The sequence below is a fragment of the Callithrix jacchus genome, chromosome 13 (assembly GCF_049354715.1).
Source record: "Callithrix jacchus isolate 240 chromosome 13, calJac240_pri, whole genome shotgun sequence".
Lineage (NCBI taxonomy): Eukaryota > Metazoa > Chordata > Mammalia > Primates > Cebidae > Callithrix > Callithrix jacchus.
Genome location: NC_133514.1, coordinates 63,516,484 through 63,535,556, shown reverse-complemented (window position 1 = coordinate 63,535,556; position 19,073 = coordinate 63,516,484). Strand labels below are relative to the sequence as shown.

The following is a 19,073-nucleotide window of genomic DNA, read 5'->3' as shown; positions in this document are numbered from 1 at the left end:
AGCCAGACCAAGACAAAGACACAGGTCTGTGGGACTCAGGAGTTCCACACTGTGATGGTGATTGACTCATGAAACTAAAGCCTATGCTAGCAGCTGGGAAAGCTAAGAAGCAATGAGTGATATTGCAGAATGCTGAACAGGCTTAGGAATTTGGGAATAAAGGTGAGGCTAAAATAGGAGGACTGGTAATCCCAGCTACTCAGGAGGCTGAGGCAGGAGAATTGCCTGAACCCAGGAGGTGGAGGTTGCAGTGAGCCGAGATCACGCCATTGCACTCCAGCCTGGGTAACAAGAGCGAAACTCCGTGTCAAAAAAAAAAAAAGAAGCTGTTGGCTATAACCAAAAAGATAGATAATAAGTATTGGTAAAGATATGAAGAAATTAGAACCCTCATATGCTGTTGGTGGGAATGTAAAATGGTGCAGCCACCATGTAAAAAAGTCTGGCTGTTCCTCAAAAAGTTAACCATAAAGTTACCAAATAATCCAGCAATTCTACTCCTAGCTTTATACCTAAGAGAAATTAAAACATGTGTCCATACAAAAATTTGCACATGAATGTTTATAGCAGCATTACTCATAATAGCAAAAAAAGGGGAGACAAGCCAAATGTTCACTGACTGATAAATGGATAAACTGTGGTATGTCTGTACAGTGGAATATTATTCAGCAATAAAGAATGAAGCACTGATACATACGACAATATGGATAAACCTGAAAAACATTATGCTATGTGAAAGAGGCCAGTCACAAGAAAAACACACATTGTGTGATTCAATTTATATGAGATGTTTACATTAGGAAAATCTAGAGTCAGAAAGCAAATTAATGTTTGCCTAGGGCTGGTGGTTTTGAGGGAAATTGAGGAGTGACTGTTAATGGCTAACGATTTTTTTGCGGGGTGGTGAAACTGTTCTGAAATTGATTATAATAATGAACACAAAATATGTGAATATACCACAAAATACACTGAATTGTACATGTTAAGTGGATGATTTGTATAGTATGTGAAAAAAAGAGAAGCAGTTGGAACTGCCCCCAAAAAGGACTGGGTGACTGCCCCTCCCTGACCACAGCAGAGATTGAAGGTTTATTATTTGGAAACATTAAAACAAAAGTTTTCTTGTCTAGTGGACACCAGGAACAGGAGATAAAAGGAACTGTAATGAAATCGGGGAAAGGTGAAAGTTTACCAACTGAATGCTCAGACCCTGGGTCCTCTTCTCCCACTTAATCAGACAGAAAGTCCCCTTTATGGTAAAGATGAGACTGGGCCCAGAGCAGTGGCCCATGCCTGTAATCCCAGCACTTTGGAAGGCTGAGACAGGTGGTTGATGAGGTCAGGAGATGGAGACCATCCTGGCCAACATGGTGAAACCTCTACTAAAACTACAAAAGGTTAGCAGGGCATGGTGATGGGTGCCTGTAATCCTGGCTACTCAAAAGGCTGTGGCAGGAGAATTGCTTGAACCCAGGAGGTGGAGATTGCAGTGAGCTGAGATCACGCCACTGCACTTCTGCCTGGCAGCCTGGTGACAGAGTGAGACTCTGTATCCAAAAAAAAAAAAAGGTTATTTTCTGGGGAATTTGATCAGCTAAAATAAATAAATAAACAAACTAATGGTTCTAATTCCAGGAGGTCTCCAACAGAACCAGGTAAACTTAGAGTGATGGTCACAGTTCACAAAACCCACCAGTATAAAAGATTCCAATTAACCTGTGTAATGTTCTGCTCTTAAATAAGAAGTCAAGAGTCACCAGACAACTGACACAACCTCTAACATGAAAATAAAGAAACCCAATAAAGCAATTGAGAGGAAATCTACATTATACAGGAAAAATTAATACCTCAGAAAAAGTCAAATATCATTAATACACTTACAGAGATAAGAAAAGATAATATATCTGGAAAACAGGATGGTATAAAAAAGCAACCATCAGAAAAAGGGCTGGGCATGGTGGCTCACACCTGTGATCCCAGCTGTTTGTGAGGGTGAGGTGGGTGGATCACTTGAGGTCAGCAGTTCAAGACCAGCCTGGCCAACAGAGTCAAAGCCCGTCTCTACTAAAAATACAAAAATTAGCTGGGCATGGTGACACATTCTTGTAATCCCAACTACTAATCCAGGGAGGCTGAGGCAGGAGAATCACTTGAACCCAAGAGGCAGAGGTTGCAGTGAGGTGAGATTGTGCCACTGCACTCCAGCCTGGGTGACAAAGCATGATTCTATCTCAAAAAAAAAAAAAAAAAAAAGAAAAAGAAAGAACTCTTGGAAATTAAAAATATGATCACAGAAATAAATCTCAATGGAAGGACTGGAAGATGGAGTCAAAATATTACAAAAAGTAGAATAAAGGCATATAAATAGAAAAAAGAAAAAACAAGAAAAAATTAGAAAATCCATTTAGAGGCTGGGCACAGTGGCTCATGCCTGTAACCCCAACACTTTGGGAGTCCAAGGCAGGTGGATCACCTGAGGTCAGGAGTTCAAGACCAGCCTGGGCAACATGGTGAAACCCCATCTCTACTAAAATACAAAAATTAGCTGGGTATGATGGTGTGTGCCTATAATACCAGCTACTTGGGAGGATGAGGCAGGAGAATTAATTGCTTGAACCTGGAAGGCAGAGGTTGCAGTGATCTGAGTTCGAGCCACTGTACTCCAGCCTAGGTAACAGAGCAAGACTCCATCTCAAAAAATAAAAATAAAATAAATAAATCAACTTACAGGGTCCAATATTCACACAACAGGTGTTTCCTGGAAAAAAATTATTTAAAAAAAAAAAAAAGGAGAGAAGCACTAGAGGAGTTAGTAAACCACATTTCCCAGCATTGAATGACATGAGTTTCCAGGAAGAATGGGCCCATCATGGTCCAGAATAAAGAAAGAAAAGACAGTCACTTCAAGGCTCATCATCGTAAAATTTCAGAACACTGAAGACAAAAATAAAATCCTAAAAATTTCCAGACAGAATTTTACAAAGAGAAAAAGAAAAGCTTCACATTTAGCAGCAAAGTTGGAAGCTAAAGAAACTACAGCAGTGCTTTTGAAACCTAAGGATAAATTATTTCCATTATAGAAAGCTCTCAATTCAATGAGGGGGTAACATAAAGACCTTTGCAGACCAGCAGAATTTCCAAAAATGTACATCCCACACACACTTGTCTCAGGAAGTTATTGGAGAATGCATTGCACTCTGCAATAAGGAACATAACGTGTGTGTGTGTGTGTGTGTCTGTGTGTGTTCGTGTCTGTGTACCTACATCCTAACCTAACTCTAACCGTCAGTTGGTCAGAATGCTCCAGAAAAGATTCCTTCAAGAAGACAGAAATGAAAGAATTCCTAATATGTTTAAACATTCAGAGGAGAGATTCGGGAAAGTAGAAGAGACTTTGGAAATGAATAATGATGTACATATGAGGCGCTGAACAAAATAGCAAGAGGGTGATTAACTTGGTGGGGGGAAACGAAAAGCTACACAAGAAATATGACTCAGCTGTGAATCCACATTGTCACAATATCAACGCTGAACATGGATCTGAGATTACGCTGTAACTGTGTTAGGAAGATGGATGAGAACAGGAGATACTGTGGGAGTTGTTAGGGGAAGATGGAAGGCAAAAGAGAATGAAACCCTCCTCCGCTATAAAAGGAAGTCTGTATATAATGCCTAAGACCAAAAAAAAAAAAAAAGAAGCAAGAGCACCATAAGCATGTCACTGAGAGATATGGGGGTCACGGCAGATCATAGTCATTATGGACTACAGCAATTCCTTCCTCCACGTGCAAGTCCACTTTCTTCCCCTGGAATCTGGGTGGGCCCCATGACCTGCTCTTTCCCATGGAATGTGGCAGAAGTGGGAGTGGGGGGCTCTAGGGTCTTTCGGCTTCACACCTTTGGCAGCCAGTGGCCATGTAAAAATTTACCTATTCTGCTGGACTAGAGGCCACCTGGAGAGAGAGAATTGCTGGAGGATGAGAGCAGGGAAAGTGTGAGACCAGCCATGTGTCTAGTCCAGGCTGAATTGCAGAATCATGAGCAAAAAAAAAAAAAACAGCTGCTGTTCTAAACTACAGGGTTTCTGGATCGTTTTTTTTAGGTATTAGCAGGTAACTGAAAGAGGGATAAATGCCAAAAGAAAATGGTAAAACAGAGCTATCAAGAGGTTACTTCTGGGGAAGGAAAAATGATAAAATGAAGGCAGCCTGGGCAGGAAACTGCTGTTTTTCAGAATAAACCTATGACATTATCTGACTCTTTAAACTATGTACACCTCTAGCTGGGCATGGTGGCGTGTGCCTGTAATCCCAGTTACTCGGGAGGCTGAGGCAGGAGAATTGCCTGAACCCAGGAGGCGGAGGTTGCGGTGAGCTGAGATTGCGCCACTGCACTCCAGCCTGGGTAACGAGCGAAACTCCGTCTCAAAAAAAAAAAAAAAAAAAAAAAACTATGTACATCTCTAACTTTGATAAGAAATAATATGAAACAAGCAAATAAAAGAATATGAATGGAAAAGTCAGATAGATGAAAGTATTCAGGTCCAACAGATAATGCACTGATGAGCAGATAACCAGAAAATGCACCCAAAGAGCCAGAATGTGGAGTTCGACCTGAAACCACAGAAAATGAATTTCAACTTGGAGCCTTCAATACCTGGCCCAAAGTAGGTTTCCAACAAATGGCAAACTGAACAACATAGCAAATGCAGACATTTTTAGGAGCCAGGCTGAAGGACCGTGGACAGGGACTAGGCTGAAGTTAGACTTCTCTTCCACGCTGGCTCAGTGGCACTGTCTACATAGGCGTATCCATCAGTTGCTCTATCCTGTTTAGACCAGGATGCATTCCCAGCTCTTGTCCATTTGTCATTACTCTTAGAGCACAATGGTATGGTATCATTGTTAAAATATTTAAGTGCTTCCAAGCCAACTGGTTGAAGAACAATGACCTCTGCTTTGAGCGTTTCTGCAAACTGTCCCTGTGTGTCACCACTTCCCACTGAACCAGCACCTTGCCCCTGTATTCCTGGGGCCGAATGCCTGGTGCCGTCAGGACCCCCAAGTCTACGGCCACTCTTTACTGGACAGTGCTCCATGAAGTTGCTTTCATATGGGAACAGTGGCTTCCACCGTGTGTCACCTGAGTTGCTACATTTTTGGAGTGTCCCCTTGATGTTGCTGTGATATTCTGGAAGACTCCTTTCCTAACACCAGAGGCTGACAGAATTAATGGTAATATATGGGCTTTGAAATTCAAAGACCTGGGTTTGAAGACTAGCTCTACCTTGTAATGGTGATATAAGTTCATGCCTCCCTCTCAGTTTCCTATAAGCAGGAACCAATGATTCCTATCTCACACATTTTGGGGAGAAAAATGTGAACTGACACATGGAAAACATCTAATACATACCATCTGCTTAATAAATAAGAGTTTTCTTTGATGTAAGAGGACAGAGGTAGTGGTAAAAGCTACTGTGCTTTAAGGTCCAAAATAAATATCCGAGGACTTTAATCATCTGGTTTCAAAAGTCATTCTACTGGTTACAAAACTCCATTCTGAGGTGACTATTTGGGGGAAGGACCAACAGGAAAGTTTGATGAGCAAAAGAGTAATACATGCTGCAGGTTCTATTTGGGCTTTAGCAAATCGGCCCTCAAGTACCTGGTTGATATTGAAGAAAACTTTTCTTAATGTATTTTGGGCTGTAAAAACTGAAGAAAGGTGTCCTTTAATCTTGATGTGTCCCTAAGAACAGTATCAGTTGGCCGGGTGCCATGGCTCACGACTATAATCCCAGCACTTTGGGAGGCGGGTGGATCACGAGATCAAGAGATCAAGACCATCCTGGCCAACAAAAATTAACTGGGCATGGTGGTGCGTGCCTGTGGTCCCAGCTACTCGGGAGGCTGAGGCAGGAGAATTGCTTGAACCCAGAAGGCGGAGGTTGCGGTGAGCCAAGATCGCGCCATTGCACTCCAGTCTGGGTAACAACAGCGAAACTCCATCTCAAAAAAAAAAAAAAAAAAAAAAAAAAAAAAAAAAAAAAGAACAGTATCAGTAACATTTGCCCTGGTTTTATAGCTTTGCAAAGGTAAACCTTTATCTGGCTCCCTTATCTGGTTTCCTTTTTCCCTGTAGGCATTTCTGGAAAATAGTTAATATGTATTCTTCTGGTGAATGAACTCAATGCAGCGTAACAAAGTATCCTCAGATAAAGTATCTTCCACATCTGAGGATACTTTGTTAACTTCAGGATATTTTGGAGGGTAATTAGATCGGCCTTCCATTCAACAGTTTTATCCCAAATGGATGAAGGAATCTGTAGCAATTTAAATACTTGTAGATTATTTTAAAGTATCATAGGGATTCATTTTGATTACTCAGCAGCTTACTGAAGTTCATGTTTTGCAACAATTGAATCACTTTTGATTCACTTACATAGCTCTTTAAAGTCAAAAGTCAAAATTACAGACATAAGATTAATCTAATTTCCGGCACAACTTGCAATTCTGATGCTTGTAAAAACAGCAGATACTTGCTTTTAGAATAAAGAGGCATAGGTACCCTATTCCTTCCTTTACAGTCTAAAAAAACTGGGAAAGGTGTGTTTTTGTTACTTTTACCCCTATCTTGGCAGTAGGGGCTAAATCAGATTTCCCCACAGCCACGAACTCCTAGAACTTAAGGAGTAATCAGCAAATACAACATCCGAAACCTTGACATCTGCATCCATCATTCATAGGTGATTGCAGGGGAGGTGATGTGCTTACCTTTCTTCTATGAGAAAAATTATCATCCAATCATTTTAATCACGTTAATAAAAGCATCAGGATGAGGACTTGAATCTCTGCCTTAAATTGCATAAGGGCCTTCGGAGGGCCTCAAATACATCAGTGTTTTGGCAAGGAAAACTAATGCTGTCCATTTCTCTGGAGACACAAAAAAATAACAGGTCTTTGTTTAAAAAATAACACTGGGAGGATCCAAGATGGCCGATCGCTAACATCTCGGGATTGCAGCTCTCAGTTAAAGCGCAGAGAACTAGAGGACACCACACTTTCAGACAAATTCAGGTCGCTCACGGAGCAGAAGATCCCCAGTGGAGGAAACACACCAGTCGCCAGCGAGACTCTTGTGGCCGGCACAGCGGTTTCGCCGGCATGTCTGCGAGGCAGCTCTCAGAGCAGAGCAAACAGGGCTGGCTTCCCTTGGACTGAGGTTCGGAGGACCCACACGGGCCCCCAGCATGACTCCTGAGGCCGGCGCAGCGGCTGTGATGGCATCTCGGCGCTGCAGCTATCGGCGCAGAGTAAACGAGACCGGTTCACCTTCTGACCGAGGTTTGGAGCCCCGGGAAGGCAGAGTCGCCTATTTCGGACACAAGAAGGAAGCCAGACAGGAGAATCCTGGGCAGAAAAGCACCATCAGTCTTAACAACGCTGTTCTGGCCCTGGGAACTAACAACTTGGACGTCCACTCAAGAGACCTAATCTGAAAGTTGGTAATTTCAAAGACGACAGGAGGATAAATTTACAATGATGGGAAGAAACCAGCGTAAAAATGCTGAGAATACTCAAAGTCAGAACGCCTCTCCCTCTAAAGATGATCACAGTTCCACATCAACAACGGAACAAGGCTTGATGGAGAACGAGCGCATCCTGATGACAGAATCACGCTTCAAGGAATGGATAAGAAACTTCTGTGAGTTAAAAGAACATGTTGTAGACCAACGTAAAGAAACTAAGAACTTTGAAAAAGGTTTGATGAAATCCTATTGAGAATAGACAACTTAGAGAGGACTATAAGTGAATTAATGGAACTGAAGAATACAATACAGGAACTCCGAGAAGTATGCACAGGTTTAAACACTCGAATTGTTCAAGCAGAAGAAGGATATCAGAGGTCAAAGTCCAACTTAATGAAATAAAACAAGAAGACAAGATTAGAGATAAAAGGATAAAAAGGAATGAGCAAAGTCTCCAAGAAATGTGGGACTATGTGAAAAGACCAAATTTACGTTTAATAGGTGTACCTGAATGCAATGGAGAGAATGAATCCAAGCTGGAAAATACCCTTCAGAATATTATTCAGGAAAATTTTCCTAAACTAGCAAAGCAGGTCAGTATTCAACCCCAGGTAATACAGAGACCACCACAAAGATATTCCTCAACAAGAGCAACCCCAAGGCACATAATCATTAGATTCACCAGGGTTGAAACGAAGGAGAAAATACTAAGGGCAGCCAGAGAGAAAGGTCAGGTTACCCACAAAGGCAAGCCTATCAGACTTATAGCAGATCTCTCAGCAGAAACCCTACAAGCCAGAAGAGAGTGGGGGCCAATATTCAACATCCTCAAAGAACAGAACCTTCAGCCCAGAATTTCATATCCAGCCAAACTAAGCTTCACAAATGAAGGAAAAATAAAATCTTTTACGAACAAGCAAGTACTCAGAGATTTTATTACCACCAGACCTGCTTTACAAGAGCTTCTGAAAGAAGCATTACACACAGAAAGAAACAACCAGTATTAGCCTTTCTAAAAATATACCAAAAAGTAAAGAGCACCAACATAAAGAAGAATTTACATCAACGAATGGATAAAACAGCCAGTTAACATCAAATGGCAGTAACCCTAAATTTAAATCGACTAAATCCCCCAATCAAAAGACACAGCCAAAACCCAATGGCATGTTACATCCAGACCTGTTTCATATGCAAGGATACACAAAGACTCAAAACAAGGGATGGAGAAAGATTTACCAACCAAATGGAGAGCAAAAATAAATGAATTAGTAAATAAAAAGCAGGAGTTGCAATTCTCGTATCGGATAAAATAGATTTTAAAGCAACAAAGATATAGTGGTAAAAGGATCAATGCAACAACAAGAGCTAACGATCCTAACACCCAGATACATAGAGACTTAGATTCAATGAGACAGAAAATTAATAAGGATATCAAGGACTCAAACTCAGTTCTGGAACAAGTAAACTTAATAAATACTTATAGAGCTCTCCACTTCAAATACACAAAATATACATTCTTGTCAATACCACATCACACCTACTCATAGGTTTAAATGAAACATTGATTGGCCATTATTAATATCCTTTTTTTTTTTCAGAATAAAGCAATATTTCCGTTTACCCTCCCTCTTTCTCTTCCTCTTTCTCCCTCTCCTTTACTCATTTTTTTCTTTCCTTCTCTCAAAAAAAATAACACTGATACATCTTTTTGTTTTGAAATCAATTAACATTGTTTAGATTATCTAAATAATTATGCCAACGCAATATACTAGAATTAATTACAAATGATGGACCAACAGTTTGAGTTTAAGAGACATAGTTCAAGAAGACTTTGAATTTGGTCTCCTCTCACCTCCCACACTGAAATGTCACACTTAAGAGATTTCAAGTCAGGCACGGTGGCTCACACCTATAATCCCAGCACTTTGGGAGGCTGAGGTGGGTGGATCACTTGAGGCTAGGAGTTCGGGACCAGCCTGAGCAACACAGCAAAACCCTGTCTCTACAAAAAAATACAAAAATTAGCTGACGATGGTGGCATGCACCTGTAATCCCAGCTACTCGGGAGGCTGAGGCAGGAGAATTGCTTGAACCCAAGAGATGGAGGTTGCAATGAGCCAAGGCTGTGCCAATGCTCACGGGATCCTCCCACCTCAGTCCCCCAAGTAGCTGGACTACAGGCACACACCACTGCACCCATTAAATTTTCTGTGGAGACAGTATCTTGTTATGTTGCCCTGGCTGGTCTCAAACTCCTGGCCTCAAGCAACCTTCTCCCCTTGGCATCCCAAAGTGCTGAGATTATAAGTATGAGTCATCAGGCCCAGCCTTCCTCTCTTTTAAGACATTTTTCTTCAATGTCACTTACTCTATTAATGTAATATGAAATATAATTCAAGATATGAAATATAATGTAATCTGAAAGATGAAATATAATTCAAATCTCTCCTGCAAATGAAAATGTCCCTATCTTCAGCCATATTATCTGAACCTCAAATAGGGCATGGTCTACTTTCTACTTTGGATTCCAGTTGTTTACACATTAGTCTTGTCTTGCCTACCAGACTGCAAGCTCTGTGAGCACAGAAGCTATATTTTATTCATTTTATTTGGCATTTCTACAGTGCCACACAGAAAGTTCATATTAAATGTTTGTTTAAAGAATAAATGAAAGCTAGTTAGAATGGTAGCCCAATTATAAATAAGAAATAAAACAGAAATATGACAGCTTAATGGAAAATTAATACTACTGATGAAAATAGACGTGATGTCATATGGTTTGAAAACATACACATACATACATCTCTCCAAATACTTATTTAGAGACAAATTTGTTTAATGTTGTGATTCCTTGATGTCATATCCTTTACTGGATAAAACCGGAGACTGAATTTGAAAGACAGATCTTTAAAAATATCATGTCATTGGCTGGGTGCATTGGCTCAAGCGTGTAATCCCAGCACTTTGGGAGGCCAAGGCAGGCAGATCACGGGGTCCGAGAGATCAAGACCATCCTGGCCAACATGGTGAAACCTCGTCTCTACTAAAAATACAAAAAAAAAAAATAGCTGGGCGTGGTGGTGTGTACCTGTAGTCTCAGCTACCCAGGAGGCTGAGGCAGGAGAATTGCTTGAACCCAGGAGGCGGAGGTTGCAGTGAGCCGAGATCATGCCACTGCACTCCAACCTGGTGCCTGGTGACAGAGTGAGACTGTCTCAAAAAAAAAAAAAAAAAAAAAAAAAAAAAAAATATATATATATATATATATATATCACGTCATCAGTAGGCAACCGTACTAAAAAAAAATAGTGCTCTTAGGTAATCTAAATATATGTAAATATATTTATCAATTTTCTACCGATACTATAACAAATAGAAAAACTGTTTCATTGCTACAATTACAAACTTCACTTTGAGAATAGTCCCTGCATTTTTGATGATAACAGCAGTGATGGCAGCTGGAATGCAACCAATACTAATACTTCCCCATGTGGAGCAAAGCTCACTCCTCCTATCTCTGAGGTCTGTTTTAATACATTTGCCATCTGAAAATCACTTTCATTTCAGAACTGAACATTTGCCTTCAAGGTCTAAACTACATCACTGATTAAATTAACATAGATGGCTCATAACTGGCAATTAACTTACTGCTGGGAGGAAAAGCAGGTTATAATACATTATTACAAACTAAAACAACTTGAGTTCTTATTACATACTAGCCACCATTCTAAACAACTTTATAATCCTTAAAACAACTTTATCAGGTAGATGCCATTGTTGTCCCCCATTACACTGATAAAGAAATTGGGGCCCCAGGGGGTTAAGTGACTTTCAGGCTCTCTGGCTTCAGAGCCCACACTCCTCCTTGCCAGAACACAGAAATGATCCGGTTCAATGCCTGGGATCACTAAACACAATTGTATTTTATGAGATGGTTACATTTTAAAACATATATTATCTACTTTAAAGTGAGACTGTTTTGCCTTTGAATAATAAATTGTTTTATAAACATCAGCTAGTTTCCTAACATTTCTATGTCATAAGAAAATGACTGGGCAAAAGAAATGTGGCTTCTTCCACAGAGCCAAAGACAAGTGTGTTTTTCACGCCAAATGTAAAATATCCAACCTCACAGGCTAGTGAATAATACCTCACATGATACTGAGCTATAATATTACATCATTCAGGAAGCATAAAGGAGTCACATTTAATATATCCAAGTCCAATAAATATATTTCATTTTAAATCTCCCTTGCCGAAAAATGCATTTCTTTTCTATTTTTAAGAGTATCAATGAAATATTCATAATAAAGTTGAAAGTTAAGAGAGCTCCTAGGATCTCCTTGGAATCTTAATTTGGGATTACTAATTTATGTTTATATTGGCTTTCACTGCTGTATAATTATAAAATGCCCTTAAGCAATCAGCAGAACTTTTCAAGGTATGATACTCATTTTGGTTCTTCAAATGTCATGCACTGAAAAAGAAATCAAATCACTGCTTGACTGAAAAGTTATCTCCCTTAAGGTTTGATGGTTGGTGTTGTTAGAAACTCTGCTGTCAGTAGAAAAGAATGAATTTTCTATGAAAAGTGGCTATACTTCCCTGTTCCTTGCTTAAAATACTATTATTATTATTTTTACTGACCACTCACTGGTGGTTACAGTCTGTTTATGAAAATGGCACTTGTAACAATATTTCATTTTCTCAATGCAAACCTGTTAGCAAGACATGTGTAGGAGCTGTTTTCAGAGTTCATGGCTACAGTGAGCCATCCATCTTTATTCAATCAATGGTAAGCAAGATAAGCTACACAGGGCAGCAATCCTAGAATCCGCTTTATCTTTGCAAGAGCTCCAATATACAGCATCTCCTCCAGTGGCTGACTGAAGAGCACATCAATCCTTCGGACCTTTGATGTTAAGTCATTACAGTTATGAGTCCAGATGATAGGGCCTTGTCTATCTTGCTCACCCAGTATCTAGTGGAGTGTGATAGCACACAGTAGGATTTCACAAAGATGTGGGGCTTGAATGCATTATTAGGGTATAGTAAGGAGGGAGCCTGGGTAGAGATTTCACATGTGATTCTGGAATCAGACAGTCTGAGTTTGAATACTGATCCCCCCACCAACTAGCTGGGTACCCTTAGACAAGTAACACAACCTCTCTGAACCTAAGTTTTCCTATCATAAAATGGAGGAAATAATAATGCCTAGCGTAGCAGGTACTCAGTAAATGTTAGCCATTATTAAAGGGAAGTCTGTGTTAGGCTGGCCTCCCTGAGCAATTACCCACATGCTGGTTTTACCCAGGATGAAACATATTTTCTATCACAAAATTTAAATGTCTATTTTCCCACTTAAAAGCTAATACTTCAAGGTTCATTTAATTTTACTTGGCAGCAGTTACAAGAGCTGTTTTGAAATAATATTTTAATGAGAATAAGCATTTAGTGGGAAAATGAGACACTCTGTTATGATATAGCTTGAAAGCCATCATCTGCTAGCTTTTTCTACTCACCCCATTATCAGTGGATGAGCCACATGGCAAAGGGTTGAAGCCATTGGAACAACCCTGGGAAACTGCATAGGAGACCACAGAGAAGATCTATACTTAGCAATAATTAAACCTCAGATTAAGAATGTCAAGCATTCCCAAACTAATGAAAAGTCAAAAGTATAATTAGATTGTAAATTTGCCTCCCAGACAAGGGCAGTTCCTATTACCAATCAGTGAAGGGAAAGAGGTCTCATTTTGTTTCCACTTTCCTTTAGAAAATATGACTCTCCATGTTAAATGCAATTGCTTTTATAGGCTTGTTTGCTTATCCCAATTAAGAACAAGAAATCTTAGAGAGACATTGGAAAAGCAAAAAGACTGTGAGTCCCAAAAACACTTTGGGAGAAGTATACTGCTTTCTAGTGCATTTAAAAAATATTATTGCCAAACGACATTTCAGCAATGTTTATGCACAAAAGTACAAAAATAAGCAACTGAACACTGTTTTGATGGCACCAGCCTTCTTTGTGTGTTAAATTATAAGTGTCTTGGACCTCTGTGGTCCCGGGTGGTGGCGGCTGTTTTCAGTCGTCTTTTAGGCAACAAGTGCTGCTGCACTGAAACTCACCACTATCTCCAACTTTAAGAACCAAGAATGTGATTTAGCAATGACACACCTAACTCTAGAGGAGTCAGATTCCTTCGTCAAGAATGTAAATATGTATCCAAAAAGCCATGAGATTTATGGTGTAGTACAGCTAATTGGAAATGAAATTGGAAACAAATTAAAACAAACTTCATGTTTTAATCGGTTTGAAAAACTTCAAGTACTGCAGCAACAGGGAAAGTAATTTTCTTCTGGATAACATATAATGATGTCATGATTCTGGTACTTGTGACTCCAGGGATGGAGGAAATAGATGTTTGATGAATGCAACAGATAGGTGGCGCTGTGGCTCACCACAGATGCAGGCATACACTTTAAGAACCTGAGTCATTACAAAGGTCATTACCAGGTTTAAACATCAAAATTAGAAAGTCACGTTGGTACTCTAAAAAGGCATCTGACTTGCACAGGAATATTTGCTTTTGCAAATGAACTTCTGTAACTTCTGTGGTGTTCGCTGATTTTCTATTTGGCTAAAGCATGTGGGGTGTGTGTATGTGTGTGTTTGAGAGACAGAGACTTGCTTCCGTCACCCAGGCTGAAGTGCAGGGTGCAATCTAGGCTCACTGCAACCTCCATCTCCCAGGTTCAAGCAATTCTTCTGCCTCAGGTTCCCAAGTAGTCGGGACTACAGGCATGCACCACCATGACAAGCTAATTTGTGTATTTTTTAGTAGAGACAGGGTTTCACTATATGTTGGCCAGGCTGGTCTCAAACCCCTAACCGCCTGCCTCGGCCTTCCAAAGTGTTGGGATTACAGGTGTGAGCCACCTCACCTGGCCAAGAATGTTTTAGATTAACACGTTTATTCTAAGCATTTACAAGGCTTGTCATTCATTGCCTTCTATCATGTTGGCTTTCTGAAGCATGGTGAGTTAATAAATATTTGATGTAATCAGAAACCCTGGGGAAAACGTTTAGTTGGTTCCCTATGGCAAATGGTTTAGTAAAGCAGCTTTCCTTTTTGTCTAGGCTTCCAAAGCTTAGGGCCAACTGGTTGGCTCTACCTCTTCCTGGATACAGCACCAACTGCAGATTACTTGGCTACTTAGTTGTCTCAGATTCACTTTTTTTCTAGTCATCTTCACCAGAGATTATCTATCTGGTGTCCTAGGGCCTTCCAAGCCACACAGGGTAATTCACAAGGCATATGTTTAGATGCCTACCCTGTCCTCCTAGTTGCCAGTTCCTATTTCTTCTAGACTCAGTTTCCATATCTATATTGTTAGGATCGAAATATCTACTCTCAAGGCTGTTGAGAGGATTAATTGCAAAATGTGTTTGTAATGTGTATAGTACAGTGGCTGGTACTTAGTAGGAACTAAAAATTTTATTGCTGCCCCTCCCTTCCCCACCTCACCACTCAGACAAATGTAATAAATAACAGATCAGGTGGTAATAGTTGGTAAGCACACCTCTTACAAAATATTTTCTTTCTTTTCTTTTCTTTTTTTTCTTTCTTTTTTTTTTTTTTTTTTGAGATGTAATCTCACTCTTGTCACCCAGGCTGGAGTGCAGTGGCTTGATCACGGCTCACTGCAACCTCCAACTCCCAGGTTCAAGCAATTCTCCTGCTGCCTCAGCCTCCCGAGTAGCAGAGATTACAGGCACCGGCCACCACACCCAACGAATTTTTTGTATTTTTAGTAGAGACAGGATTTTGCTATGTTGGCCAGGCTGGTCTTGAAGTCCTGACCTCAGGTGATCTGCCTGCCTTGGCTTCTTCTCAATGTGCTGGGATTACAGGCCTGAGCCACCTCAACCCGCCAGAATATTTTCATTTTTAAAAGAGGCCTGTAGCCTGGGCATCGTGGCTCCCAGCACTTTGGGAGGCTGAGACAGGTGGGTCACAAGGTCAGGAGCTCGAGACCAGCCTGGCCAATATGGTGAAACCCCATCTCTACTAAAAATACAAAAAAATGAGCTGGGCATGGTGGAACATGCCTGTAATCCCAGCTACTCGGGAGGCTGGGGCAGAACTGCTTGAACCCAGGAGGAAGAGGTTACAGTGAGCCGAGATTGAGCCACTGCACTCCAGCCTGAGCAACAGAGCCAGACTCCATCTCAAAAAAAGAAGCCTTCAAAATGATTAGTCTATCTAGGGATTCACCAGTCTCTCTATCGACCTCCCCTTTCGGAGCAAAAAGTGTATGGGGCTTGTAGGCAGCACTACACCACAGCAGGTAGGCCACAGGCTGGTCCAGAATGCAGTATAAATCTCCCCCAAAAATGTGTTTAGGACTTTCAGGTATGTTTCACAGTGCAGATGCAAAGTAACTGGAAAAGTACCTAAAGTGCAATAGCGCTCCTTTACCCAGTAAAAAGTATAACAAAAGTTTCAGGGTTTAACAACCCACGTGGGAGCTGACAGAGTGAGTAGGTGGCTTATCTTCCCAAGCTTCAAAAACCACTGGCCTAATGACCAGCAAAGAGAAGATTCACTTTTGGCTAAAATGATAACTAAGCCCCAGAGTAAATTTTAGTCCTGTGAAAGTCGTTCCTTTCTAGGACGCCTCCTCAATTAGAGCTAGCTAAGGAATGTGTGTATTTTCTAAAATGTAAATGAGAGAAGAGAAACAGATGGAAACAGAAGGAACGCACGCACGCCACCGCGTTTTGAAATTCTCTAGGCAGAAAGTTGTATTGTGCCTTTTGTTTCTTTTTCCCTGGGGCAGACCACTTTCACCTGGCCATCAGTCACCTCCCTTCCCGAGGTCACCAGACGTGGAGACCTAACGCCCTTGGAAGGGGAGTGGTTTGGTAGGATATTATCGCTCCAGATAGTTCAGCGCGAACTGCCCTTCAGAAAAAAACTTTGCAGAGCCAAGTTACTTTCCAAGAGCATTGTGGTTTCCCGGCGCCTCCCTCAAAGAGCAACCGTGCTAAGTCAAAGCGATCGCATCGCCAGATCTCTGGCGGCTGGAAGCTCGGTCACCGCGGTCAGAAGGCATTTCGCACCCAGCCCGGGACGGCGCAGGGCTGTGTTATCCTAGCACGGAACCGGGAACTCTTACACGAAGCCTGTGTAAACACCACGCCGGCCCATTCCTGAACGACTCTTTGATGCCTCCGCTGCAGTTATTTATCTCACACATAAATCAGGATTCCGCTGACAAATCTCCGTGTTTCCACTAAACAGAAGGCTGACCTGCAAAGCCCTTCTTCTTGTGCTTCTTTTTTTTAAAGTACGATAACATCTGACACTTCCATAAACCGGCCTGCAGAGGACACCACGCAGGGGGCGATTTACGGCCTGATGTGTGTCACCCTGAACACACGTGGGCACGCCAAACCCACAGGCAAGCACGTGGAAGGGACGCGGAACCGAGAGCAGCTATTTTCCAGTCGGTGGATCTGATGGAGAAAGATGCCAAATGCACTTCCCGAGCCAGCTGAACTCCGCGGGCACCTAATCATTGCCAGATGTGGCGAGGGCTCACGGAGAACATCCCGAGTCCCGAAGAAAACACCCTCCCGCCGGCGCGGGGACTGCTCGGACCGGGAAACGGCGAGAGTCGGGAGGAGAGAGGATGGGGCAAGCGTGGGGAGCGCTGCGGAGCGGAAAACCGACCCGGAGGGATGACGATGCCTCCACTCTCGGCATGTTTTTTCAATTAAAAAGTTGGAAACTGGAATCCGTAAACAACGACTTAGGGCTTCAAACTACTTGCAAAGACGCGATGGAAGGCGAACACTAGCGCGTTTCTAACCCCAATATCGAGGTGTCCAGCCTTGCCCGACTCGGGACCTGGGTGCGCCCCCAGTGTCCGCGCCCGAACCCGGAGTTCTGGCGGTCCCGGCTCCCCCGGCCCGCAGCCCAAGGGAAAGTTCGCCCCGGAGGCACCTTCAACGCCTCCCGCGCGCCCCGAACCCCGTCACCTACCCCGGCCGGGAGCCCCGTGGACCTGCCGCCTTCCTACCTTTCATGGTGACCGAGGGGACGCACCGCAAGCCAGAGAGCTCCGCGCGAGAGCCGCGCCGCCGAGGAAGTTGTCCTGAGCGGCCGCTCACTGCACGCCCATGGCAGCCGCACCGCCCGCCGGTTGTCTGCGCCCCAGCCCTCCCTCGCCTTCGCCGGCCCGCGCTCCCAGCTGTCCCGGCTCGGCGCTCTGCTGCCGCGGGGCTGCCGCGCGCGCCGCTCTCCCCGGGCGGGAGGCGCCGCTCCAGCCAGCGCCCCTCCCCCTGGCCCGGCCTGGCCGAGCTGGCGGCCGCGCCCACGCCCCCCTCGCGCCCTCCCGCGCCCGCCCCGCCCTCGGCCCGCGCCTGCCCTTGCTGGCCACTTTCTCGCGTACCCTCTCCTGCGAGCCCTGGCCCCGCTCGCCCAGGTTGTCTCTTTTTCCGGTTGCACAATTATCAGGATGAAGTCGGGAGCAAAGCCTTTCCCGGGACGCTCCAGCGTTCACCTTCGGTGTGCGCCTAAGGTGCCGTGGCTGCTAGGGTCGTTTCTACAGTACCCCAAACTACCTAACGAGTGTGGGGAGAGAGGATGGGAAGCGGCTGTGTCACGGGGGTGGCGGGATAAGGTGCGTCCTTCCCCAAATGGCTCTGGGACAGGGAGAGTTACAGAACGTCCTCCGGGTTCACAGTTTCTAAGTGAGTGCTCTGGTTGATGCCCGAAGAAGACCGGGCAGCTGGGAGTGCGCTCGCTTTCACCCGGCGAGAGCCCAAGTCGCCAGAATCCGAAGTCACCATTCGACACTCTCTCTGCACTCTTGGACACCACCAGAGAAAAAGCCAGCACAGCCTGCCTTGGCTGGAAAAGTCACTTTTCCACCCAGCGCCCCTAAAATAATCAGGTTGACTCCAGTTTTGCCATGAAAGGAGGCCAGGCTGATGAGAGGATCCCTGAGTTCCTTTCGTGGTCGCCCATCAGGTTGCCCTGCTATATACTTAATTAAGAAAGCCTTTGTTTCTCTTTCCCTTTAAAACCCCCTCTAAGCAGACCCATTGCTGTAAGGCTTTAAAATACACACTAAGAGTGGAGCTGTGGCGAGGGAAGTGCAGCAGAACTTTCTGCCACCTGTTGAAATTACAGATGACTACTCAGACGCGCTAAAAGCAATCGAACACTGGCTGGGCAGTGGTTGCAGCTTATCAGTTTGCCCTCCTGAGGACTTGATGACATGGTTTAACAAATCCATTAGTTCACTCTAAGTATGGGATTCTTTGCTCTAGTAAAGGGTAGTGCCCCAAAGTAAATACATTCTAAAACATTTCATAGATTCTGTATTCCAGAAGCTTTCTCTCTCTCTTTTTTTTTTTTTTTAACATAAGGGGGAACTTTGAACTTGAACAAATAAAAGGACCGAAATGCACTTTTCCCCCAACTGTCTGGGGCTGATGAAACTACAGGGTCCTGGCAGGTTACTCTGGAGC

At 43.1% G+C, this 19,073-nt stretch overlaps 1 protein-coding gene across 1 annotated transcript in view; it reads right to left on the bottom strand.

Moving 5' to 3' along the window:
* COLEC12 (collectin subfamily member 12) overlaps positions 1-17,811 on the bottom strand; it is a 191,126-nt gene extending 173,315 nt beyond the window's left edge. Inside the window, exon 1 of the mRNA XM_002757104.6 lies at positions 17,618-17,811. Within this exon, the coding sequence (XP_002757150.2) occupies positions 17,618-17,624 (7 nt within the window). The 5' untranslated portion in view covers positions 17,625-17,811. The remainder of the gene's footprint in view (positions 1-17,617) is intronic.
* Between the last annotated feature and the right edge of the window lie 1,262 nt (positions 17,812-19,073).